The sequence below is a fragment of the Chrysoperla carnea genome, chromosome 3 (genome assembly GCF_905475395.1).
Source record: "Chrysoperla carnea chromosome 3, inChrCarn1.1, whole genome shotgun sequence".
Taxonomy (NCBI): domain Eukaryota; kingdom Metazoa; phylum Arthropoda; class Insecta; order Neuroptera; family Chrysopidae; genus Chrysoperla; species Chrysoperla carnea.
Window position 1 is genome coordinate 87,613,869 of NC_058339.1, and position 24,433 is coordinate 87,638,301.

The 24,433-nt window shown below is 28.6% G+C and overlaps 2 protein-coding genes across 2 annotated transcripts in view; one reads left to right on the forward strand and one right to left on the reverse strand.

Moving 5' to 3' along the window:
* Positions 1-24,433, reverse strand: part of LOC123294752 (nuclear transcription factor Y subunit beta) — an 82,519-nt gene that overhangs the window by 45,375 nt on the left and 12,711 nt on the right. The window contains exon 3 of the mRNA XM_044875890.1: positions 21,390-21,541. Within this exon, the coding sequence (XP_044731825.1) occupies positions 21,390-21,541 (152 nt within the window). The remainder of the gene's footprint in view (positions 1-21,389; positions 21,542-24,433) is intronic.
* Positions 1-24,433, forward strand: part of LOC123294755 (protein phosphatase 1 regulatory subunit 14C) — a 153,560-nt gene that overhangs the window by 22,488 nt on the left and 106,639 nt on the right. The gene's annotated exons all lie outside the window — the stretch shown is intronic.

Consider the following 24,433-nt stretch of genomic DNA (forward strand, 5'->3'; position numbering starts at 1 on the left):
AAGTTTAAATATATTCTGAAAATTTTAGGAGTGTTGCCCGATTATTTAAATAAATAATACATTGGTGTTATGGGAAAACGGTAGATTTATGAAAAAACTATTTAAATTAAAGTTAAAGCCTTAATAAATTATTATTGAAAACAAAAAAAAAACCGTTGTACCCGGATAATTAAGGATGTATGAACACGGTAGTGGGAGCACAAATTTAAAAAAATATATTTTTTCAATTTTGATGATGAATTTATTATAATTATATTATAACTTGACAATATAAGACGAAAAGTAAGAATAATTATTGGAACTTATCGGGGTAACGTTTTATGCAAAAATCCATAAATGCTTTTAAAAAATATTCATTTGATCACGTTTATAATTCATCATTTCAGTTGATCCCTAGCCGTCAATCATTTATTCACGATTTTAATTTGATGAATATTTAAATACCAAATAATAAACGAAAATAAATCATCGTTATTTTACGACAGATAATAAATTAATAACGTATGATTGAAGAACCATGACTAATAAATAATCAAATATTAAAGTACCCTGACATTGAAGGAGTTACCCACTTGTTAAGAAATAAACAATTGTTTATTTAGTAATTCAATAACTTAAAATTATAAACGGTAATCATTCCTGTTTATTTATAGTAAATGATTATTGTTTTAAATTATATTAAATATGATTTAAACAAAGGAAATAGATAAATAACCATATTGTTTTTTATTATTTATATGGTGAGTTATGTATTATATCAATGCTAAGTTTATTACACATCAAGAAAGGTCATTTGTAGACATAATACTTTTGTTATTATTTAATAATAATAATTTTATTGATAGATATGTTTTTATTGTATTGTCTTCATAAAAGGTAATGTCACTATAAAAAAAATACTTATAATAATTTTCATTTATGATTAACAACTTTTATTTTTAATAAATAATATAAAGTTTTTTTATTTATTTCAAAAATCTTTACAGGGTTAAAAACAGGGCGTTTGTTAAGCAAATTACCTCAGAGATTGAAAAAATAACACATTTTTCTTAAAATCTAATATTGCATTTTTAGTTTTTCAAGAATTTTTATTTCAAGAACTAAGGGTCCAAAGAAAAAATCACAAGAGTACTTTTTTTCATTAAAACTGATCAAAAAATACAAAAAATATTTTTATTTTGAATAAATACAATTTTGTACTTTGCATTGTAATTTCAAAGATGGGCTGGGTGGCATTGAAGGAATAAATTCTAAAATTTTCTGTGTACCATTTTTGAACTTTCCCGTCGATACCTAAATCGACGTATTTTCACTCAAAACAATAAGTTGATAAGTTGGTGTTAGAGTTGTGCTGCAATGCACCGTTGAGAAAATTGGAAGAATTCGGAAAAATAGAGAAATGGTGGCCAAAAATTAAAATTTTCGTCAGCAGGGTGATTTTATTTTTTCGAAGAAAAAAAAAATTGGGGAAAATTGTGCTAGAGTTATGTTGCAGTGTGCCGTGGAGCCCATTGTTGTGCACATTGCAGCTTAACTCTAGCAAATTTAAGTACAACTTTAGATTTTCTTAATTTTGAAAGTCACGCTACTAACTTCTAACTCAAAAAATTTTATTTTGGTTTGCCATTTCTGTATTTTTCGGAAGAGACTACACCAATGCCGATGTCCAATTTATATACGTTCTTAGATACATAGAAACAAGAATTATAAACATTCATCGAATCACATATTATTATATGCCATAAATCTTAAAATAATTCTATTGTTTAAACAATTTTTACTGTCTGCACTGTCTGTTTTAAAAGACAGAAACATTTCAAAATTTACGACATTATCATATCAACTATTTTAAATACGTAGTCTTTTTAGTAAAGCAAATTATTAAACGAAAATTATTTGAACCGGAACATGAATTATTACATAAGATACAAAGGAACATCATTAGAGCATAATATTGAGGCACTGAGTGATTTTAAATGAATGATATCAAGAAATTTGAAGAAAAAAAAACTCGACTTGTGAACTTAATATAACCAAAATCAATGTAACATTAAGGTATTTCTAACGACATTGACAGAAATCGTCATTATGTTTATTATCGTCGTTGCTAATCAAGCACCGTCTTACAACACTATTTGTCGTTTGATGTCAAATTTTGTTGAGCACGGGACAGTGGTAGATCGTCAACATGGAGTTCATCAACGACCATGGCTCATTCTAATTAATGAACTGGTTGAAGCGGTAAGATAGATGGTTGCTCACAACTCAATTGGCAAAAGTATTTCGTAATAATTAAAACCGGACCCGTTTTCAGTTGTTCCAATTTTCTGTTTACCAGATTACTTACCATTTATCCAGGCCCGTGCGCAGGAATTATCCAAGGGAGCCGTTGAAGCTTTTGTTCACCATGCTAGGTCATAAAGTCAATAAAAAGAAGAAATTATTTTTTCGAGTAAGAGAACTTGAGCTGAATAAGGTCAAAATATGAAATTCAGTCGCAGTTTTTCAATAAGTGAATTCTGCGAGGTACAGGAAAACAACTTTTTCAAAACTCTGTGCGCATCCACTTCTACAACGCGATGTTTATTGAACGGGGACTAAACCGATTTTCAGATATTGTCAATCTAAGGTATATTTTGAGACGACGTAAGGTTAAAAAGAAGCGTTCATTCGTCGCTGTTGTCACAAACAAAACTGCCAGAATGAGAAGCATTTAGTAGACACTCGGAAAAGCATCTTTATTGCAAATATAGAGTATTTCGAGTGAATTTTTGGCACCTCGTCTAGTAATGCGTTTTCTCCAAAGGTAAACTTCTGTCTACCTAGATGTCAGAGAATCATAGTGAAAAATTGAATATTCTAGTTCAAAAAGTCGAGCAAGAGTTTTCATCAAAATTTTTCATTTTATTGAGAAAGAGGCAAGCTAAATTTGATAAAATATTGTGATTCAAAATTCGATCTATAATCTTCACCTGAATGAAATGTCTGTATATTCGAGCGTTTAGTCTGTTATGACGCGAACATTGGCTTCCGCCCTTCTATGCCGTATTCATAACAAATATCGCTCACGGTTTTGAAAATTTTCCTGAACTCTTTTCCAAAGCTTCCTCTTCTTTCAAGCAAAATATGTTCTTTCTGTTTGAAGTACTCGACTCAAAGACAAAGTCAAATAATGTACCGAGCTCAAAATATGTATGGATATTTGATTCGTCAGTGGAAATGGGTGCATTTACATGAATATGTTGTTAGTGCGAAACTTATGTGGACAGATTCTCAAAGGGAGGGGTTTTCGACCCCCCAAAACCCCTCCCTTGCGCATGGGCCTGCATTTATCAATTGTTGATTACCAAACAAGTGTAATTCTTCATTCATTTCATATTTCTCTGTATACTATTCTTACAAAGTCCTCTAAAAAGTTTTTACATACAAACTATTATCCAAGTGTAAAAACAGTTTTTATAAAGATGAATGATTTTAATCTTATTCAATTGTGACATTGACTTTTGAAATAAAAAAAAAAGTAATGAAATAAAAGAAGATTTTCATGATCTAATAATTTTTCCATATCATTTGTGTGTCTGAGATGTGTGAATGAAATTTTCGAAGCGTTAAAAATAATACAATAAACGTTTTTAGAAGAAAAAAAAGAGATTTCTTTTACCTCTGTCATCTTAAATAAATACTTTTTCTCTATGTTGTGAATTTATTTCCTTATTGTAATTGAGTGGGCGGGTATATTTTTTACAGTTATTACTTTAATTGATTATTTATTAGCACGCAATAAGATTTTAAAGTGAAACCAAAAAATTGACAGAGTTAATTTTTGAAATATCATGTATAAAAAGTGTTGATTACACATACATATATGTCACACATATATAACTGATATTCCCACATAATACAGACTATACAATTTGCGCGTAATTTGCGTTTTCACGGGTAAACATTGATGTTTACGAAAAAATGTTCCAAACAAAAGTTGTTTATTTTTATATTAGGAACATTTTTTACATTTAATTTTTTTTTCTTCTCTAACGGTTTACAAGATGAGTCCTACGGGCCCAAGACCCATTTGACCTATGTTGCTATTTGAAGAACTCGACCTCACTTTTTACGTCCTGAGTGCGCTATACAAATTTCAGCTTGATATCTCTTTTCGTTTTTGAGTTATCGTGATGACAGACGGACAGACGACAGACAGACAGACAGACAGATCGGAAATTCACTACTTAGGTAACTTTATGAATACCTATACCAAAATTTTGTTCATAGCATCAATATTTTTAAGCGTTACAAACTTGAGACTAAACTTCGTATACCTTGGTATATTTCATATACATGGTATAATTACTAGCATTTTTATCCGAAATATTGTAGTTTAAAACGTGCATAATACATCTTTGGAATATTTTGCCACGCTTTATGAAACGAAGACTAAAAATTGTGTAGGTAAAGATCTTAACTAACCCTTTAACTTTGAAAAGGGCACAATTGACGAAGACCCGTCTTTTTCTGATGAATATTCTTTAATAAGGAGCTAAATCAAGGGGTTGTTGTCCGACTACCTCAAAATTTATTTTTTTCACCTCAAATTTTTAGATTGAACTAACAGTTAGAATCAAACAATGGAGTCGTTGATTTTGCATAAGGTTTTCGGACTTACATAGAATAAAAAGTTTAAATTATCATTATTATAGATTTTATTCAAGAAAAATTATTTAGTTTAAAATATTTATGCATTAATTTTAAATTGCTTCGTCTTTGTCTTTGTCCTCGTCGTAAACATGCCACTGTAAATTACCGATATTTTCAAACGAATCACGATTATACATTTCGTCTTCATTAAAAAATGTATTTCTTATGCTTCCAAGTGCTTTTTCACGTTCTTCGGAATTTTTTACTAAAACGGCTTTATCAAAGTCATTAAACATGGAATACCATCCGGTACCAAGACCAACCCGAATATACTTTCCTTGTGCTGGGAAACGTTTATATTGACTGAATGGTGCACTAAATAATTTATTTTTGGACCAATAACTCAAATTTTCTGGATGAGAATATTCATTTTCATAAGCTACTATTTTCTCAACTAATTCCTTATCCAATATCCAATTTTCCCTTTCAGCAAGCAGTACTAAACCCTCATATGGCTCATAACGACCTCTTTCGTCCTCATCGGTACCTTCTTTTTCTCTATTGTAAACTACTGCAAATTAAAGAAGTAATCATCACTACTTACACTTTCAGACTGTAAATTAATCGATCTTTATGAGCCTGTTTTTCACTTTTTAGAATCGAGGTCAGGTAAGAACAATTTCCGACTATGAAGCTTGGAAGATGAGCTTTGCAGTTAAATTGGAACTTCCCATCTTCATAGTGATGATGGTTCCAGCCCCTTGTGAGACACTTTGAAACTATAACACATTTGAGCCTTACTTTCGTCATAGTATAAAAGTTTAACTTTATACACGTTACTTGGGAAACTATCAAAAGATGCTTCGCTAAGTATCTGACCGTTTAGATGGTTACCACCCCATATAATTTTCACCATTCGATCCCAAATAAAGTCAAATTAATAGAAAGCTTCGAAAAATTTCATTATTTACATCGCAGCCCTCGAAAATGTGAAAAAACTACCCTTTTCATATCTATTCATGTAAGAAAGTTCGGGTTTTAGCTATTTGACATGGACCATGTTCGGAATAACAGGATTATTCTGAACCCCCGCCTCCCTTCAAAATGGTACTACGCCATAACCTTCTTCTTTACATGCTACAAGGATGTAGATTCAACATAGATTCAACTCAGAATAACTGAAATTAAAGTGAATAATTCGAAAAATTTAAACAGGGGGTTGGAATCATCGAAATGGTTAGATACTTGGTAAAGTAGCAATAAAGGAAATTCAACTTTTATACCTTGACGAAGGAATGGTCCAATTTTATACACCTTTGCTATCTGCCAAAGCCACCATTATCCAAGCTTCATAGTTGGAGATCGTTATTACCTGTATTGGGAACATACACAGAAAAATTTTCGGCTTTTATCAAATAATGAAGGCTAGATCATCGCGAACTTTTGATTTATAACATAATAAAACGAATATTGCCCAAATCAAGGTAAAATTGTGAATCATTAAGATTGGTTACCGAATATATCCATAAATAGCTCAGATAATCAAATAAACCTGATTTTTGTAACGTCCAATCATCAGAAATTTTATTTTTGCACAATTTTCCAAAATATTTTCCAACTAGTGAACAAAATATTGATATCTTTGTATAATAAAACAAAATTTAATATACTAACTTTGTCTTAAACATGCAATATTATAAGGATTATCCCGACATTCTAGTGGCATTTGTGCATTTGCCAAAATAAATAAATCCTGCCACGTTAACAGAAGAACTACAATAAGGCATCCACGAAACATATTTGAAGTTGGTAAAACACTGTTCAAATGAATATTGATCAGAAAAATTTTCCCATAAGTACGCAAATGTAATAATTAAATTAATAAGTTTAATTAGATTTGCAGTTTGTAAACTTGATTAGCTAATCAAAGATTACCAAATATGATTGATATTGTTAGGCAATTACAATATGAAAATAAAATTTCTATTAATCATTACCGTAATTTTATTTTTGTTTTTCATAAATACACTCCCAACCAATTCAGGATCTCAAAGATGAAATTCATTGCCAAATTTGCCTCGATGAAATTCGTTGTGTGCTAAGTAGTTCGAGGGGACAACTAAATCTGTTATCCTATTGCTTACATGTAATTGGTACAGTAAAATATTAAATAAGATGTTTGAAAAATTACAATTAATTAAAAAGCAATTCTCTTGGGATCAAACGACCAAAAATTCTGTAACTTCGGGATCTCACAGCTAACATTATTCTGAGTCTGTTAAAAAAAAGTAGATCAAATCTGTCGACAAGTGCTGGAAATACCTTAATGGATAAAAAAAGGGCATTAACATTATAGAAAATAAAAATGACGCCTATTACTGCTCTTGTTTGTCTGCAAAATTTAATTTGATGCCAATGTTCTTTGAATAAGTTCAAGATTACTTTTTCAAATAATATCAAATGTGTGGGCTTGAGTTTTACCAAAATGGTAATCGGAATTCAACTATAATTGCTGTTATTTTTTTGATTGGTGTAATATTATTGTTATTTGATTGTAAAAGTGATAACTTTGTGTAGAAATTTTTATGATTAACTAATTTATAAAAAAAAATATATTTCTTAGTTATTATTAGTGTCCGACCGAAACTGGAATTTCTACCGAAACCGAAACTGAATCTTCGGTATACGAATCTAATAAATAGTAATATAAAATGATATTGTTTATTTCTTTTTAGAATTGCCTAGAATTTTAGTGTTGAATGAATATAATGTCGGGTTGTTTATAACGACCGATTATTTATATTGTCGGGTTAATTGTTAACACCACAGGATCTTCATTATCATTACTTTGTAAAAAGAAGGCTTTTGAACTTTCTTAATTCTATGGAAATCGAAATTACCACGTGTAATAAGCTGCAATTATCAACATACATACAATGCCATTCGTCATAATATATTTAACAGTGAGAATATTAAAAATCTTTCTAAAAGAAAATAATAATTGAAGATAAATATTTACATAATCTGTGATATATTATATTTAGAACGATAGTATTTACGACCTTTTATATAAACAATTCCATCCATATATACATAAATAATAACTATCCATGTCTTTAAAAATATAACATAAATACACCGTACAGAGTAAAGTCTTGATGAAACAAAACTGATCACACTTACAATTTATTAGATAACGTAACATAGAAAGAGAAAATAAAATAAACAAATTTAAAAATTGAAAGAATCCCCCGATATACGACTGACCGATTTGTTGAAATTTAATATGATCGAAAGTGTTCTAAGCTATATTTCAAGAAAATTTGCTCATTCGTAACCCCCGAACTTAAAAAAGGGGTGTTATAAGTTTAACCGCTATGTGTGTGTGTGTCTTTGTCTGCCCGTGGCATCGTAGCGCCTAAACGGAAGAACCGATTAAAATTTGTTTGGTTTCATTTGATAGGTAATTTAACGGTGAGTGTTCTTAGCTATATTTCATACCCGAAAAAACTGGCGATTATGACATATAATTTTAACATATAAATAATTACAATGGAAATGAATGGTCAAATAAACCTGGCTCAATTAATTTCGAAAAGTGAATTGGTAAAATAATTAGGTAATTCAAAACAATAATTCAAATGAACAAGGTCAACTTAAATATTTCAATTTCACGTTAAATATTTACAAAAATTTGTCCCAAAACATGATAGCTGTTTAAGTATCCTTTTCATCTCATCTGATGTCCTTGGCCATCACTTTGATATTGATTTAAGAAGGAGTGTTATAAGTTTAAAGTGTATATCTGTGCGTCTGTGTGTTCTCAGTGGCATCGTAGCCCCTAAACAGTCGGACCGACTTGATTGAGAATATTTTATAGCTATGTTTCCAAAAATCGGTTTACAAGGAATAAATCGTATTAGTCGGGTTTTCTTTTTAAATTTTGTAAATTTCATTTGTCTTATAGTTGTTATCGAATACGGAACAATAAAGTCGCACTTGGAACTCTGTCAGTCAATCTACAGACAAACAGATACACCCATATTGTTAGTCGGGGTTTAAAATTTCGAAATGTTCTTATCACTTTTGCTTAAAAAGTTTTTCTTGATTTATAGAAAAGCTATTTATGTTTCAAATGATTTCAGATTAGATCGAATTTAAATGAATTTGAGTATACAATATGTACGATAAACCCATATGATAATTTAATTTAATGATGAGTTAAGTAAATATTTAAATTAACGAGTGATTTCAAGTTAAAATAGCTGTATTAATATTTTTGTTTGTATTTTCTATTTAAACATGTGTAGTTAATATTAACTATCAATATGTTTTTTGTTAGCAGTTTATTCAAATTTGTCTCCGTACTTAACATTAAAGTGTTAAACTTCAGAAATTATATCTATATCATTATTACCTAAATAGAAAGAAATATGATAATGTTAAAGAATTATAATTTAAAGGGATTGAAAACTGCGTTTTTTATAACCAATAGGGAATATTCATGTATTTTTTTTATATTTTTAATTCATTGTTTACACCGTTAGAACATAGTAAAAAATATAAATACTGCTTAAAAATGTTGTAATTAAGTGTAAAAAAATATTTGAAATACATTATAATTTTGAGATATTTAAACGCAGTTTTTTGGCGCTCTCTGTTGATGACGTATAAGTACGTGATCTGTCAATTGGTGACAGTTCAATGTATAATTTACACTTAAAAAAAATGAATTTACAACACAGAATTTACACTCGTTATTATTAAGTTCTCTAATAAAAAGCCGTAGAATAATAAAAAGCAATGTAATATTTGGTAATACCATACAAAATATAAGTAATTAATACCATACAGTATTAATTAAAGTGGTTGCCGGATTATTTAAATAAATAAATGACTTCAAAAAAGGCATATTTAACATTAGTCTGAATATTTAGGCAGATATTTAAGGTAGATCTTTACTTTTTTGTCTAATTGGTCATTTAATTTTGACGAAAACTTTTGGGAGCTCAAAGTTCAAATAACTTTGCTCGGAGCGTATTATTGAATAAAAATATTGAGGAAAAACTAAATAAATTTTAGTGTCATAATAAATTTAAGTCGGTAAATTTCTATGGTATAAAAGAATTTCATAGTATACGTAAAAAAGAAAAACAATATAATAAATTAAAAATTTCAAACGAATTAAAAGTTTAAAACAACTCAGTCATCATTTCAAAGTCACGTTTAATAATCATAATAAAACTTAAATAATGTCATTTTATTTTATAAATGCTTCTAATTGCATTTCATTCTCTAAGTGCATTAAGAAAAAAAATTTATTTTTAAATTATGATAATTGTATGAGTTCAAGATTACAAACTCACACTGCATGCAGTAAGTAAAAATAAACAAAATATTTTTATGGTAGTTCACGCGTAATTAATTTTTATTATCAGTTTTAGTTTTATTCCAAACATTGTTTAATAACATAATAAAATAATGAAAAATGTAATTTTGGGGGTGTTTTTACGATTTTGTGGGATGTTACAATGAAAAAATTGAAGTTTTCCCGTGGGTTCAAGCAGAGCCGCAATCTAATGCAAAAAAAAACCGCATCTTTCTAGCATTCCTAGAAGTGCCTTAGAATTTGTATAGAGGAATAAGCTTCACTTTATTTTATATTCACATAGCATAAGACAGTCGTATAAGAGTACGCACGTACTCCTATGCTGGGTTATCTTACATCACAGAAACATTTTATGTAAACACTTTTGCAAGTGCCGACTAGTGGTGAGTAACGGATAAAAAAGGCATGAGCGAGTTATTTTCAGTCAAAGCCACCATTGTTATAAATTTATTGTGTGCCATAAACTTTATTGTGTGTCTCTTTATCAAGTCCGCATTGCTCATAGAGGTGGAAGCGAGACGGGTATACGACTCTTCTACCTATCTCAGTTTCTCTTACGGTAATGAGATAGGTAGAAAAAATTTGAACTCTTCTGGATGCCTATTTACAAGCTGGTCATTGCACGTTACCATATAAAATGTAAATAATTGGTTTTTGTATGTAAATTGTTACACTACATTCCAGTTTTAAACATAACGTAAAAATTGGAGGGGGTTTCGTATCTCAAGCAGGTACAGACTCAAACTTCTAACCACCTTTGTTTAGGAAACAAGTAAACATTAATTTTGAGTAGATTTACGAATGAACTACCTTAAAATGAAATGAAAATAAAAAGAGAATTCTAATATCTTAGTATGTAAGTATGATCTTAATGTTGTGTCTCATATGTAATAATAATAATAATTATATTGATGAGGTCATTACACTTGACGGATAGAAAAACTGAAGTTTTATAAATGAGTGAGATAAATATATTAAAAATAACTAGAGATTTCATTAATTTGTTTTATTAAAAACCGCCTACGACATATGTGTTAAAAATTTTTTTTTTCCATGGCAAGTACAGTGTGTGCCATTTTGAGGTCTCTGAAAGTTTCCATTATTTCAAAAATATAACAAGAAAGTTTTCGTTTTTAAGGTAGTACGAGCACCAAGGCAATTTTAGATTAAGGATTGAAATTATTTGTATCTTATTTTAATCTTTGAAGATAAATTTTGTTTTAGCTTCATAAATTTAGACGAAAAATAAAAATTAAATTTTTCGATATCTCCCTTGGTTTTTGAATTAATAAATGTTATTGAATTGACTAATTAGTAGTGTTTTTTGTAGACATTAGTTGACTTAACCTGTATTAAAACTGCCCATAAAAGAGTTATTTCCGCGTTGATAGATATATTGAGAAAATTTTGTTAATAAAGAATTGTCTAATTTGTTGGGAAATTAATTTTAAGATAATTTTCCAACGCTAATAAATTCCTTAAAGTGTTTAATCATAGTTTTTACGTGTGAATTTTTTATTGGAAATTTCCTCCTTTTTAAGAATCTTTTTTTAATTTCTTAACCTTTTTTTTTATCTTTAATTATTTATAACTTTTACAATTTTTAATGTGATGAAAAACGCTTCAGGTACATTTTTCTAGACATCATTCCGAATCCAACGAGCTTTCATACGTTTTAAAATCAGTATTTCTATATTTCACCAATTTGAACTTGTCAACTACAAGAGGTTTCGAATTAAATTGATTAAATCCATAAGCTACTTTTAAACATTAAATTGCAATAAATCAACTTCTAGACTCGTAGTCTCTAACACAGATATATTTTCAAATTGTTCTTTACTATTAGAATCACATCTCTCTTGAATAGATGAAACATAGAATAGCATTACTATTTAACACGTGAACGTGAAAATATTCTAAAAATGATACTTATTCTGTAAGAAGAGAGTAAGAACTTATTAAATACTAGCTTGATACCCGCCTGCTTCACTGGGCCTAAAAGTAAAAACCACCGCTTTATAGCCTCCACCCTCTCTTGATATACACAGTTTTCAATTTTGTTAAATGTAAAATATTCATAATTCATTGAGTATATCAGAATAGTTGGCCATGCATGGTTTGACATTTACTATTTAAAATTTTTACAGAATTCTTTAATTAATGGTTCAAAATGATGTTCATAGATCTGCTCCATCTTTAATCATCGTTTTGAATCATAAATTAAAGATTTCTGTAAAAATTTAAATGTCAAATTAATTTATTTTTTTTAAATATATCTTTATAAATTATAGTTCAGGTGTTATTCTGATATATTAAGTATATTGCTGTACAGTTTCGTTAAAAACCATTCGCAACAAACAAACAAACAAACATGCTTACTTTCACATTTATAATATAATAGGGATAAAGATCTTCACTGTTACAAATGCGACAAAAAAAATATTCAAACGGATGCTGCATATAATTAAAATAGATATTTTCAAAACGTAAAAATATATCAAATAATATATATATATATACAAATTTTCTTTTTTTTGTTTTTGTCGTCATCATTTGTCTTTGAACATTTTTTTTGTTGACTGTGACAAACTACTGCATTTGTTAATGATCTATGCATTATTATTATTACATATAAATAGGTAAAAATATTTCATAATATGTTGTATATTTATATTTTTGGATAAATAAAAAGAAAATAATTTATTTATTCGAAAGAATCTTACAGCGTTTCTCAAAAATTATCCGAAGAACTAAAATTTAAAATCTAAAGATAATAGTAATCTCAGATCTTGAAAGTCAAATCATACCTTTATTCTGATTTTTGATGAAAAGAACCTTAATAAAATCGAAAAAATTTTGTAAACAATAACCGAAAACATTGTTTTAAAATAAATCATATTCGGCGAAAATTTCAACGCTGGCTAAAATACAATTTATATTTCTCTGGATAGCAGAACCAGAGATCATAAAATTAGAATTTGAAGAATTTTCGAATCTCATATCTTGAGAAGTTGCTAGCAAAAATTTAAATCAGGAGTAAAATTTTTTTCGGTAATTTCTCATATTTTCTAAAGAAACATTCAAAATTCAAATTATTGCTTATATCTTGAAATAAATAAATTTCATTTAAATGGACGTAAAGTTTTTTCTTTAAGTGAAAACTTCCATTGGCACGTTCAGCACTTTTTGAATGAACAAAAATTATTTAACGCGCGTCATCGCGTGTTGGTTATTGAACTCCTCCCAAAACGGATGGACCGATTTTAATGAAACTTTTGGGTGTGTCCAAGTGAATGCGAGGATGGTTTAGATTCGGTTTACTACAAAATGATTTTGAGGATTCCGCAACAAAAAATTAAAACCCATGATATAAATGGTGGAAACGCAGATAAATGATGCATTATATTATATCTCACTATTAAAATGTATTTTATTTGCGCTCCCACCATATTTATCTATAATTGTGAACAATGAGGTAATATTTATTATTATTGACGTATCGTGAATAGGTATTTATCAGAGTTTTATGCGAGCGCAGCGAGCTCCACTGCCGAAGTTTTATACATATGATAAAGATTTTTATTTGCTCCTTATTATTTCTTGGATTTCAATGGAGCATTTATTAAATGCCTCAGTATTTATTTTCCTGAGCTTGTTACAGACTAACTTTTAGAAGTGAAAATCGGAAATATTACAAAACTAAATAATTAAAATTAAAAATTTTTTATTTTTAACCGACTTCAAACAAAACAGGAGGAGGTTATCAATTCGACTGTTTTTTTTTTTTTTTTATGTTTGTTACCTCAGAACTTTTGACTGGGTGAACCGATTTTGTTAATTCTTTATCTATTTGGAAGCTAGTGCTTCCCGTGTGGTCTCATTTCATTTTGGTCGAGTTCTGATAACGTTATCCATGAGAAAATCATAAAAGTCTTAAATTTGCATTAAGTATGCACGACAAGAGGATGAATAATTAGTTAGTGCACTTCAGGTTCACTAAAAATCACAAAATAAAAAAAACTTTTAACAAAAAGAAAACCGACTTCAAAAGAAAAATTTTTCCAAAACAAATTAAAATGCACTAAAAAGTAAAAAAATAACGATAATATAATGTAGTTAAAATTATTGTTATTTTTGGAGTCGGTGTCAGCCAAGCTAATGTTGCAAACTGTTATGTCAGAGTTGTTCCCTTGACTGACACCGTCTCCAAAAATAACAATAATTTTAACTACATTATATTATCGTTATTTTTTTACTTTTTAGTGCATTTTAATTTGTTTTGGAAAAATTTTTCTTTTGACGTCGGTTTTCTTTTTGTTAAAAGTTTTTTTTATGCTATCATGAAATCAGAGTATTTCACGTGGGAAAGGTACGATTTACCACTCCCTACGATAAAAGTTGTAAGTTATACAAATCAAAAATATAATTTTAAAATTATCCACTAAAATCGATCCCTATAATATATAAAATGCATTCAACATCCATTAAATAACTGGTTCTAATAATAATCGATTCATATTACATAAATATTATACATCGATTCTGTAATATAGGAAACCATAAAGAAAGAACACCTTCAAGGCTACATGATGGTATTTTATGGCTAACATAAATTACCAAGTAATTAAGGTATATAAAAATTAATTACTTTTGTCTTAAAAAATAAGAAGTTCATATTAAATATCCGTTATTTTAGATAAAGTTTTTAGTTGATAATGACATTCTAACCTTTTACTTTACTATCTGTTTACGAATATATATATATAAAATAAACTATTGTAATTCATCCAATAAACACCTTCCATGATTTAGATATCTACTTAAAAATTGTCGAATTGCATGCTTAACACAATCAGAGAAAAGCTAGGTGACTTTAAGAGATTTATTGAAAATGTATTACAGTAGAACATCGATAACTTAACTAATACATTTTTCCTAAATTTTTCCTAAACCTCCTTTACTTAAAATACAAAGCCACTTAGTTTAAGCGAATAATTTGGGCATTGGACTCAGTAAGTTCAAGTCATGTTTTGACGTCCTCAATAACTTAAAGCAATTATATATTTACATAGCACAATAACCTCACAAAGTAAAAATATGAACCATTAACAACTCCTGAACTTAAACTTTTCCGGAAAATATAAATTATTAAAATTAAAATGTGTAGGCTTTACCGAAAGTATCCTATTGTGATAGGTACAATTTTTACACACCACTTAGTCAATTTCAAAAACATAAATCAAAACTACAATAGATTAATCATATATAAATCACAGTTATATTTTTGTTAAATTTTTCAAATGTAGATATTCATTTTGGTACCGTATTTATAGAAAAAAATTATTTAAAAGTAATTACGATTTAAATTATTTAACACAACAAAACAAAAAAAAATATTAAAATATACATACAAAGAAAAAAGTTTTTTTAGTAATTTTTATATGATTACTATAAAAACATTCAATGTGTCATCCATCCTATCCACTAAACTCGGTATAAAAACAAAAAACACAAAAAACCTTGTTCGTACTTCAAAAAGGTGTTATGTCATCATTGTAAAAATATTTGATTTATTATTCGAAACGGCTTACACGAAAGTTTATTATTGTATTCAACTAATAGATCTTTTTCATGAAAAACAGAAATGCTTTTTGTTAATTTTTGATGAAAATATAATTTTACGCATTTTTATACCTTGTATATATGAAATATAAATAGTATATTAAGTTTAGTCCCAAGTAGGTAACGCCTAAAAATAATGATGCTAGGAAAAAAATTTTGTCATAGGTGTTCATAAAATCACCTAATTAGTCCATTTCCGTCCGTCCGTCCGTCCGTCTGTGGACACGATAACTCAAAAATGAAAACAGATATGGAGCTGAAGTTTTTACAGCGTACTCAGGACGTAAAAAGTGAGGTCAAGTTCGTAAATGAGCATCATAGGTCAATTGGGTCTTGGGTTCGTAGGATCCATCTTGTTAACCGTTAGAGATAGAACAAAAGTTTAAATGTAAAAAATGTTCCTTATCCAAAAATAAACAACTTTTGCTTGAAACATTTTTTCGTAAACATCACTGTTTACCCGTGAGGGCGTCTATTAGGCGGAAATTTTATAGTATGTACCATACTTGAATATCAGTTATGTATGTGTCCCATGTATGTATGTGTTATGTGATAAAGAAATCAACACTGACTATGAATGGTATTTCAGCAATTAATTCAGTCAATTGTTTGTTTTCACTTGTTTTATTTAAGTAGGAAAATTGTGCACAGGATATTTCAATGTAGAAAACTTAAAAATAGAATTCTTTCTTATTTTTTGTACCTTTTTCACGGACCAATTTGTGTATTGTACGATAATTTAATTTTGTACGGATGTTTAGACTACGTCTACTCGACTGCTATGATGAATAATGAAAAACTATGATTGAATAATGTTTTTTTATAAACTGACACACAATAACTATTGTTTTGTATTGTTTTTAGTTGATTGTTGAATTAATGATAGATAGAGTGAACTAATATAACTAACAAACGAAATAACTAAATAAGCTGTAAAAAAAATGTTCATCATTTATGGAAAAAAGGAAAAAGGGGTTTGATAAAAATCATAATATAACAATAAAATATGATGATGATTAATTGATCAACTGTTTTAAGAAATATAATTATTACATATAAAAAATAAAAAAAGATATTCTCTTCTGGTGTTTTTTCTCAAGGTTTTATTTTATTCACTATTTCTCTGGTGTTGTTTGATAAGGAACTATATAATTACTGGATGAAAGATGGTGTTTGTTGGAACAGTATTATGTATTTATAACACGTACACTTGTTTAAAAAAAAAGTTAAAGAACGTGCGTTATTACTAAGAAAATCATCACCATGTTGTACAAACTTATCTTCTTTTCTTATAAAAAACATTTTTCCCGAATACAAAAAGTTCATGACCTTTCAGCCTTATCGTAAGTAAATCATACTATGTCTAAATTTTTCATCCTCAATATGTGTCCAATTTAAGTGGAGAGCCGTAAGATTTGTACCTCGGAATCAAAGAACAGTCAATGAATTTTTATAAAAACTGTGCGACTGCATTGTTTAAGTCTTACTTAAAGAATAAAAATTTGTGCGATGTTGTCCAGGGGGTTGGAGCCACCCCTTCTTTGGGTTGGAAAAATTAATGCTGAAAATGAAAAACGGAAATCGATATTGAAACATATTTCGAAAAATTAATACTTTCCGAGTTATTGGTGGTTGAAATTCGCAGTATTTAACGTCAAGGATGTATGAGCATGGTAGTGGGGGCACAAATTTAAAAATAGATATTTTCAATTTTGATGATAAATTTATATTATTACTTGACGATATAAGACGAAAAGTAAGAATAAAATTTTTCGATATTTGGCTTAATTTTCAAAATATTGAAAATTGAAAATTTTGTTTAATTATTTAGCTTTCGATATTTCGAAAACCAACTTTTTTTTTTCGTCTACATTCATGAAGTTATAACAAAATTCATCATCAAAGTTGAAAATAAGATTAAAATAATTTCAACCCTTAATCTACCCTGCTCTTACATCCCTTATATGGACGGTGAAACTTAGTTTTTTTCTTTTCTAATTCATTGCTAATATGTTTACTTTCTATTAAAAAGTTTTTTTTAAATTTGTTTTCATTCATTCCAAATGAAAATTATCAAAAACTTCCAAAATATGTCGTTTTTTGAGATTCCTCCATAAGAGCCAATGTATTTTATATCGATTTTTAATGACTTTTTTCTTAAAAATTAGCACGGTTACCTAAGCTGAAATTTTAACCGCATATTCTTTGAGTAAAAGACTACCTACAAACAAATTTTGAGCCTTTAAATCAAACATTGTTGCCATGCTCATACATCCTTTTCTTTCTCATAAATTGACAGTGACCCATTCAGGCTTCCGTACTTTTACACTTTAATTATAAATATCTTGCTTCAAAATTAAGTGATATTTCTTTTGCAAATTAAATACATCTTGATTAACACTATAAGTTAATTTCATCGGATTCCAAAACTATTTTAAAGAAGACCACACACGCATACAGTAAGTTTCAGATCACTTACACGTGTTACATACTGTACTGTTGTTCTATGTAAACAAACAAATTTATTAATTACTCAATATATTCATTTAAATATAAACATTTTAATTGTATCTAAAATGTAGACAAAAGTAAAATATACAGGAATATGTTAATTAACTTATTTTAAGATATAATTAAAATGGAAATATTGTTTTGTGATGAAGTTACATGCGTTTGTATGTATAATTATTACCTTTTAAAACATAAATATACTATGTGTCTTTATAATGAAAATTTTGTAATTAGTGAGTGTTTATTAACGCCCCGTTTATTAAAATATATTTTGTATAACTATCTTTGAATTACTGATTTTATACCCTGTATATAAGAAACATATATCAATGTATACTTTGTTAAGGATGTATGAGCATGACAACAATGTTTGATTTAAAGGCTCAAAATTTGTTTGTAGGTAGTCTTTTACTCAAAGAATATGTGGTTAAAATTTCAGCTTAGGTATCCGTGCAAATTTTTAAGAAAAAAGTCATTAAAAATCGATATAAAATACATTGGCTCTTATGGAGGAATCTCAAAAAACGACATATTTTGGAAGTTTTTGATAATTTTCATTTGGAATGAATGAAAACAAATTAAAAAAAAAACTTTTTAATAGAAAGTAAACATATTAGCAATGAATTGGAAAAGAAAAAAACTAAGTGTCACCGTCCATATAAGGGATGTGAGAGCAGGGTAGATTAAGGGTTGAAATTATTTTTATCTTATTTTCAACTTTGATGATGAATTTTGTTATAACTTCATGAATGTAGACGAAAAATAAGAATAAAATTTTTCGATATGTGTCTTGGTTTTCGAAATATCGAAAGCTAAATAATTAAACAAAATTTTCAATTTTCGATATTTTGAAAATTAAGCCAGATATCGAAAAAATTTTATTCTTACTTTTCGTCTTATATCGTCAAGTAATAATATAAATTTATCATCAAAATTGAAAATATCTATTTTTAAATTTGTGCCCCCACTACCATGCTCATACATCCTTAAAAGTAAAAGAATTTATAAAAATTTGCAAAATTGTAATAAAATTTTTAAAATGAAATGTAGACTAATTTCAAATTCTTTTTTTGTTTCAGGTATGTTTTCTTGTCAATTTCTGTGTACTTAAAATGGTGAACATTGATTTGTGTTGTAAGTACTCGGGCGTTTTATGATTTCTTTCTACTACAGTAGGTATATATACCTACAAATAGGTATAAATAAGGTAAACAATACAATGTAAATGGGATCATGCTTAGACAATTTTGATGTTCAAGCTCTCTAGAACGAAAACGATTCAATTAACTCCATCACTGTGTAGTAAAAAAACCGATTAATTTTTATTAAAATAAATTGGCAGTACATTGTCGGTGTGATACTGAAGTCGTGTGAGTGCGACCCCTGTAGTACACACGACTAACTTCCCAGAGGGAAAAAAACTTTAAAAAAAGGTCTTGTTAGCCTTAGTACTGCAGCTTATGCTGGAACGATCATTATCTCCATAGATAAATGATGTGTTTTATCCACTTTTCAGATTCTGTTTATTCAGTTTTTTCCAGTTTTTTTATGACCATTAAAAAACGGCTCAACTAATTCTACTGAAAACTCGACCATTATAAATACGCGACTACGCGTCAAATAATCCCAGTCACGTGTTATAACTGGTTCGCGAGATAATCGAGGCGAAATAATTCGAACGAACATACTAACATACTCACATACGTACACACACACACACAGACATCACATTGAAAAGGTTTGATTCGGATATTGCGGCCTTGAAACCGCGGAAATATGTAAACCTGGAGATTTTCAAAATCGGCCCCATTACATAAACTTCCTCGTGCATAATTAATGCAAATTTAGGACTTTTATTCTCATGGATGCCGTTGTCAGAACTAGACCAAAATGAAATGGGACCACACGGAAAGCGCCAGCTTTCAAATAGATAAAGAATCATCCAAATCGGTTTACCTAGTCAAATTTCAGAGGTAACACACATAAAAAAATACAATCGAATTGATAACCTCCTTCTTTTTGTTTGAAGTCGGTTAAAAATAATTTACATCTGTCGTAGCCAGTTAAATGTTAATATAATTCAAGATGTTAATATGTTATTCAAACAAGAAAAAAAATATATATACAATTTTTATTCTATTTCAATCATTGTAATGATTTTTGAGAGTAATTTCCGGCTTTACATATTATAAAGAAATCAAACCAAGTAGAAGAATGAAAAAAAAAATCTTCTTTTGAAATAACGGCTCCATCATAATGGATTAGTGTAAATGTGTGACATTTTTTGTTATTATTTTTATTGTGTTAAATTTTTTTTGTATTGTTTTCATACAAAAATTACTTATTTTAACAGTAAAAATATATACATTTTAACAGTGTTATTTATAAATTACGTACGTAAATGGAAAAAAAGAAAACTAATAAACAAAGAAAAGAAAAATTTTTTTAAATTACACTATTTTTTGTTTTTAATCTTTGGTTTCATTCTGTTATGTAAAGTAATCTAATTTTTTATTACATATTTACAAATAGTGGAGAGCCATAGGATTTATACCATAGAATCCAAGAACAGCCAATGAATCTTAATAAAAACTGTGCGACTGCATTGTACAAAAATAACGATAATATAATGTAGTTAAAATTATTGTTATTTTTGGAGTCGGTGTCAGCCAAGGAAACAACTCTGACAGAACAGTTTGCTACATTAGCTTGGCTGACACCGACTCCAAAAATAACAATAATTTTAACTAGATTATATTATCGTTATTTTTGTACTTTTTAGTGCATATTAATTTGTTTTGGAACAGTTTTTCTTTTGAAGTTGGTTTTCTTTTTGTTAAAAGTTTCTTTTGTTTTGTGATTTTTAGTGAATCTGAAGTCCACTAACTAATTTGTCACTAAAAAAAAATCATCGAAATCGGTTAGTTTGATATTGAGTTATTCGTCCTCTTGTCGTGCATACTTAATGCAAATTTAAGACTTTTATGATTTTCTCATGGATGTCGCTAACAGAACTGAAACAAAATGAAATGGTACCACACGGGAAGCACCAGCTTTTAAATAGATAAAGAATCATCAAAATCGGTTCACCCAGTCGAAAGTTATAAGGTAACAAACATAAAAAAAAAAATAAATACAGTCGAATTGGGAACCTCCTCCTGTTTTGTTTGAAGTCGGTTAAAAATCAAAGAAAATCTTAAAAATATCTTAAAAAATTAATTACTACACTTACTTGATTCTTTTACTGTGTTTGTTGACTCAATTAACAAATCTTTTGAAGATTCTTGCGTTGTTGTAGACGGAACCATTCCAGGATTAATAGTTGTTTCATGATGAGACACAGGAACTGGATTAATTTGTTCCAAAGATGTGTCATCCGGTTTTCTAAAATATAATGAAAATGATTAAACAATCGTTTTCTAAAATTAAGTAAAAGAGCTCGGCATTTGGGCTTTTATTCGATTTTAAAACCTTGTCTTGACTACATCAATTTGTCAATTTTTAACCCCCGAACTAAAAAAAGAGGTGTTATAAGTTTGACCGCAATGTGTGTGTGTGTCTGTGTGTGTCTGTCTGTGGCATTGTAGCGCCTAAACGGATGAATCGGATGAACTAAGCTATGTTTCAAGTGCGTGCTTAGGGTTCCGTACCCAAAAAAAAACTAAAAAATTGGAGATGATCTTCAAAATCGATTCAGTTTGGAAAAGGCATGACGGAAAGGAATTTTAACATATAAATAATTACTATGAAAATGAATGTTCAAATAAACCTGGCTCAATTCATTTTGAAAAGTGGAATGGTAAAATAATTAAGTAATTCAAAACAATAATTCAAAAGAACAAAGTAAACTCAAGTTTTTCAATTTCAATTAAAATATTTCCAAAAATTTGTCCCAAAAAATGATAGCTCTCTACGTATCCTTTCCATCTCGTCCAATGTCCTTGACCATCACTTTGATATTGATTTAAGAAGTGTTAAAAGTTTAAAGTTTAACTGTACGTCTGTGTGTTTCTCCGTGACTTCGTAACTTCCAAACGGTCGAACCGACTTGATTGAGAACATTTTATAGCTAAGTTTCCAAAAATCGGTTTACAAGGAATAAATCGCATTGGTCGGGGGTTTTTTAAATTTAGTAAATTTCACTTGCTTATTATTTTTTAGATTTCGTTCAGCCACAAACAAACCACAATACGAAACTTTTAAGGCCTAGATTCGAGACTTTTTTTTATTTCAATTAAAAATGAGACGAGATTTAACATTTTGCGAAACTGAAAATAATATATTTTTGTATGGTAATGGTACAGTGATTGCATGAAATCGATTTATTAAAGCTACATTACGAATATTGACTTTATATACGGAGAGCCAGTGACCAATTTAAGGTTGTCATTTCAAAAGTCAGGAAACTTTTCATAAAAAAACCTCAATACCTACAGATACTGAAAAGCCACTTCTGGCAGCTCAGTGTGGCCGGGTTGAAATACCCTAATTATTTAAAGAGGGTAAGAAATAAGGCTCATTTTTATTAAAGTATAAGCCATAAAATTTTAGGAAATTACTTTCGACAATATTTTTACTTCACACAATTTTTGCCAGAACATTTACATCCCTCCTACTTGTTGCCAGAACGCTATAAATATTTATTTAAAAACAAGTGAAAAGAAACAATTGACTGAGTTAATTCCTCTTTAAATAATTAGGGTATTTCAACCCGGCCACACTGAGCTGCCAGAAGTGGCTTTTCAGTATCTGTAGGTATTGAGGTTTTTTTATGAAAAGTTTCCTGACTTTTGAAATGACAACCCTAAATTGGTCACTGGCTCTTGGTCTATTAGTCTCGGATACCTATCTATGTAAATTGCGAAATAAATGATTCGCAATTATCTTGGAAAACAAATACATTTAAAGTGGCATAGAATAGGTGAATGATCTTAATATTATTATAAATTAATATTTTAATTTAATTTAATAAATCGAATAAGACACATAACAAATTAACTTCCTTATTTTACCTATAATTTATATTTTCTAATACACTTTTTTAATCAAAATATAGCCTCATAAGTTTGTTGACATTTTCATATTTCATATCAATTTATTTAATATGTCATTTATATTATAAAAAGATTAGTAATTAATATAATTAATATTATACATAGTAGCGCATTTCAGTTCGTGTTGTTTGTTAAAAATAATATTTAATAATAATTACTATTATTAATAAATTCAGTTAAGTGTGAGTTGAAATCGGATGAAATGGCTCTGTATGATTTATTTTAATAATAAATCAAAGACTTAGGATATTTGTTAAGGTTTTACATTTCGTATTTGTTAAAAAATTATTTTGTTGCTTTTTCTTTTATCGAAATTTAAAATTATTCGAATTAAATACGGATAAATATCTCGAATAACATGTGTGGATAACATATCTAAAAATTTATCCATTTTTCAGTTACAAAATCTCTCTAATTCTATTTAATATTTTTTAAACGCAGAAAGTTTCCAGCGTGTTTCAAATTCAAAAACCATTATAGATTAAGAGCCAGGCCAAAAAAATTCGTTGAATTTACTAAAGCTGATAATATGAGGATTGCTTATAGTAGTTGTGTACACACACATACTGCGGTCAGTCAAGCGAACGATAGAACAGGAATCAAATATATGCTATTGAAACAGTTAAGTTTTACGTGGTACTAAAATGAATTGACTAAAGCTGAAAATTGTTATACTGCTTGTATATTGCATATAGATAACAGTTATGACAGTCAATCAGTTAAATGTTAGAACAGGGTTGGTCAGCCAGCCTTTATTTATGTACAAGTAAATATCATTTTTCAGCTTTAATAAATTCATTTAAATACCACGGAAATCATAAATGAACCTGTATTTATTGTTCATAAATAAGGGCTTACTGATCAGCCCTGTTCTGCCACCTGACTGACTGACAATCATAACTGTTATTTCAACGAATTTTTTTTGGGCTGGCTCTTCCATTATTACATTTCCATTGATTTAAAAACATAGGCTGTGACAGACGGTAAGACAGATAGACACGCTAGTGTTTCAACAAGGTTCTGTTTTTAATCGCACGTGCGGATTAAGTGTGAGTTGAGCTCGAGTTAAAAGGTTCTCTATGATTTATTTTCATAATAATTCAAAGACTTAACAAATAGTATTTGTTTAAAATTGTTGGCTAATAGACAATCCTTATTTTCTCACTTTTTCGAATAAAATGCGTGGATAACACATAGAAAAATTTATCCATTTTCAGTTCTG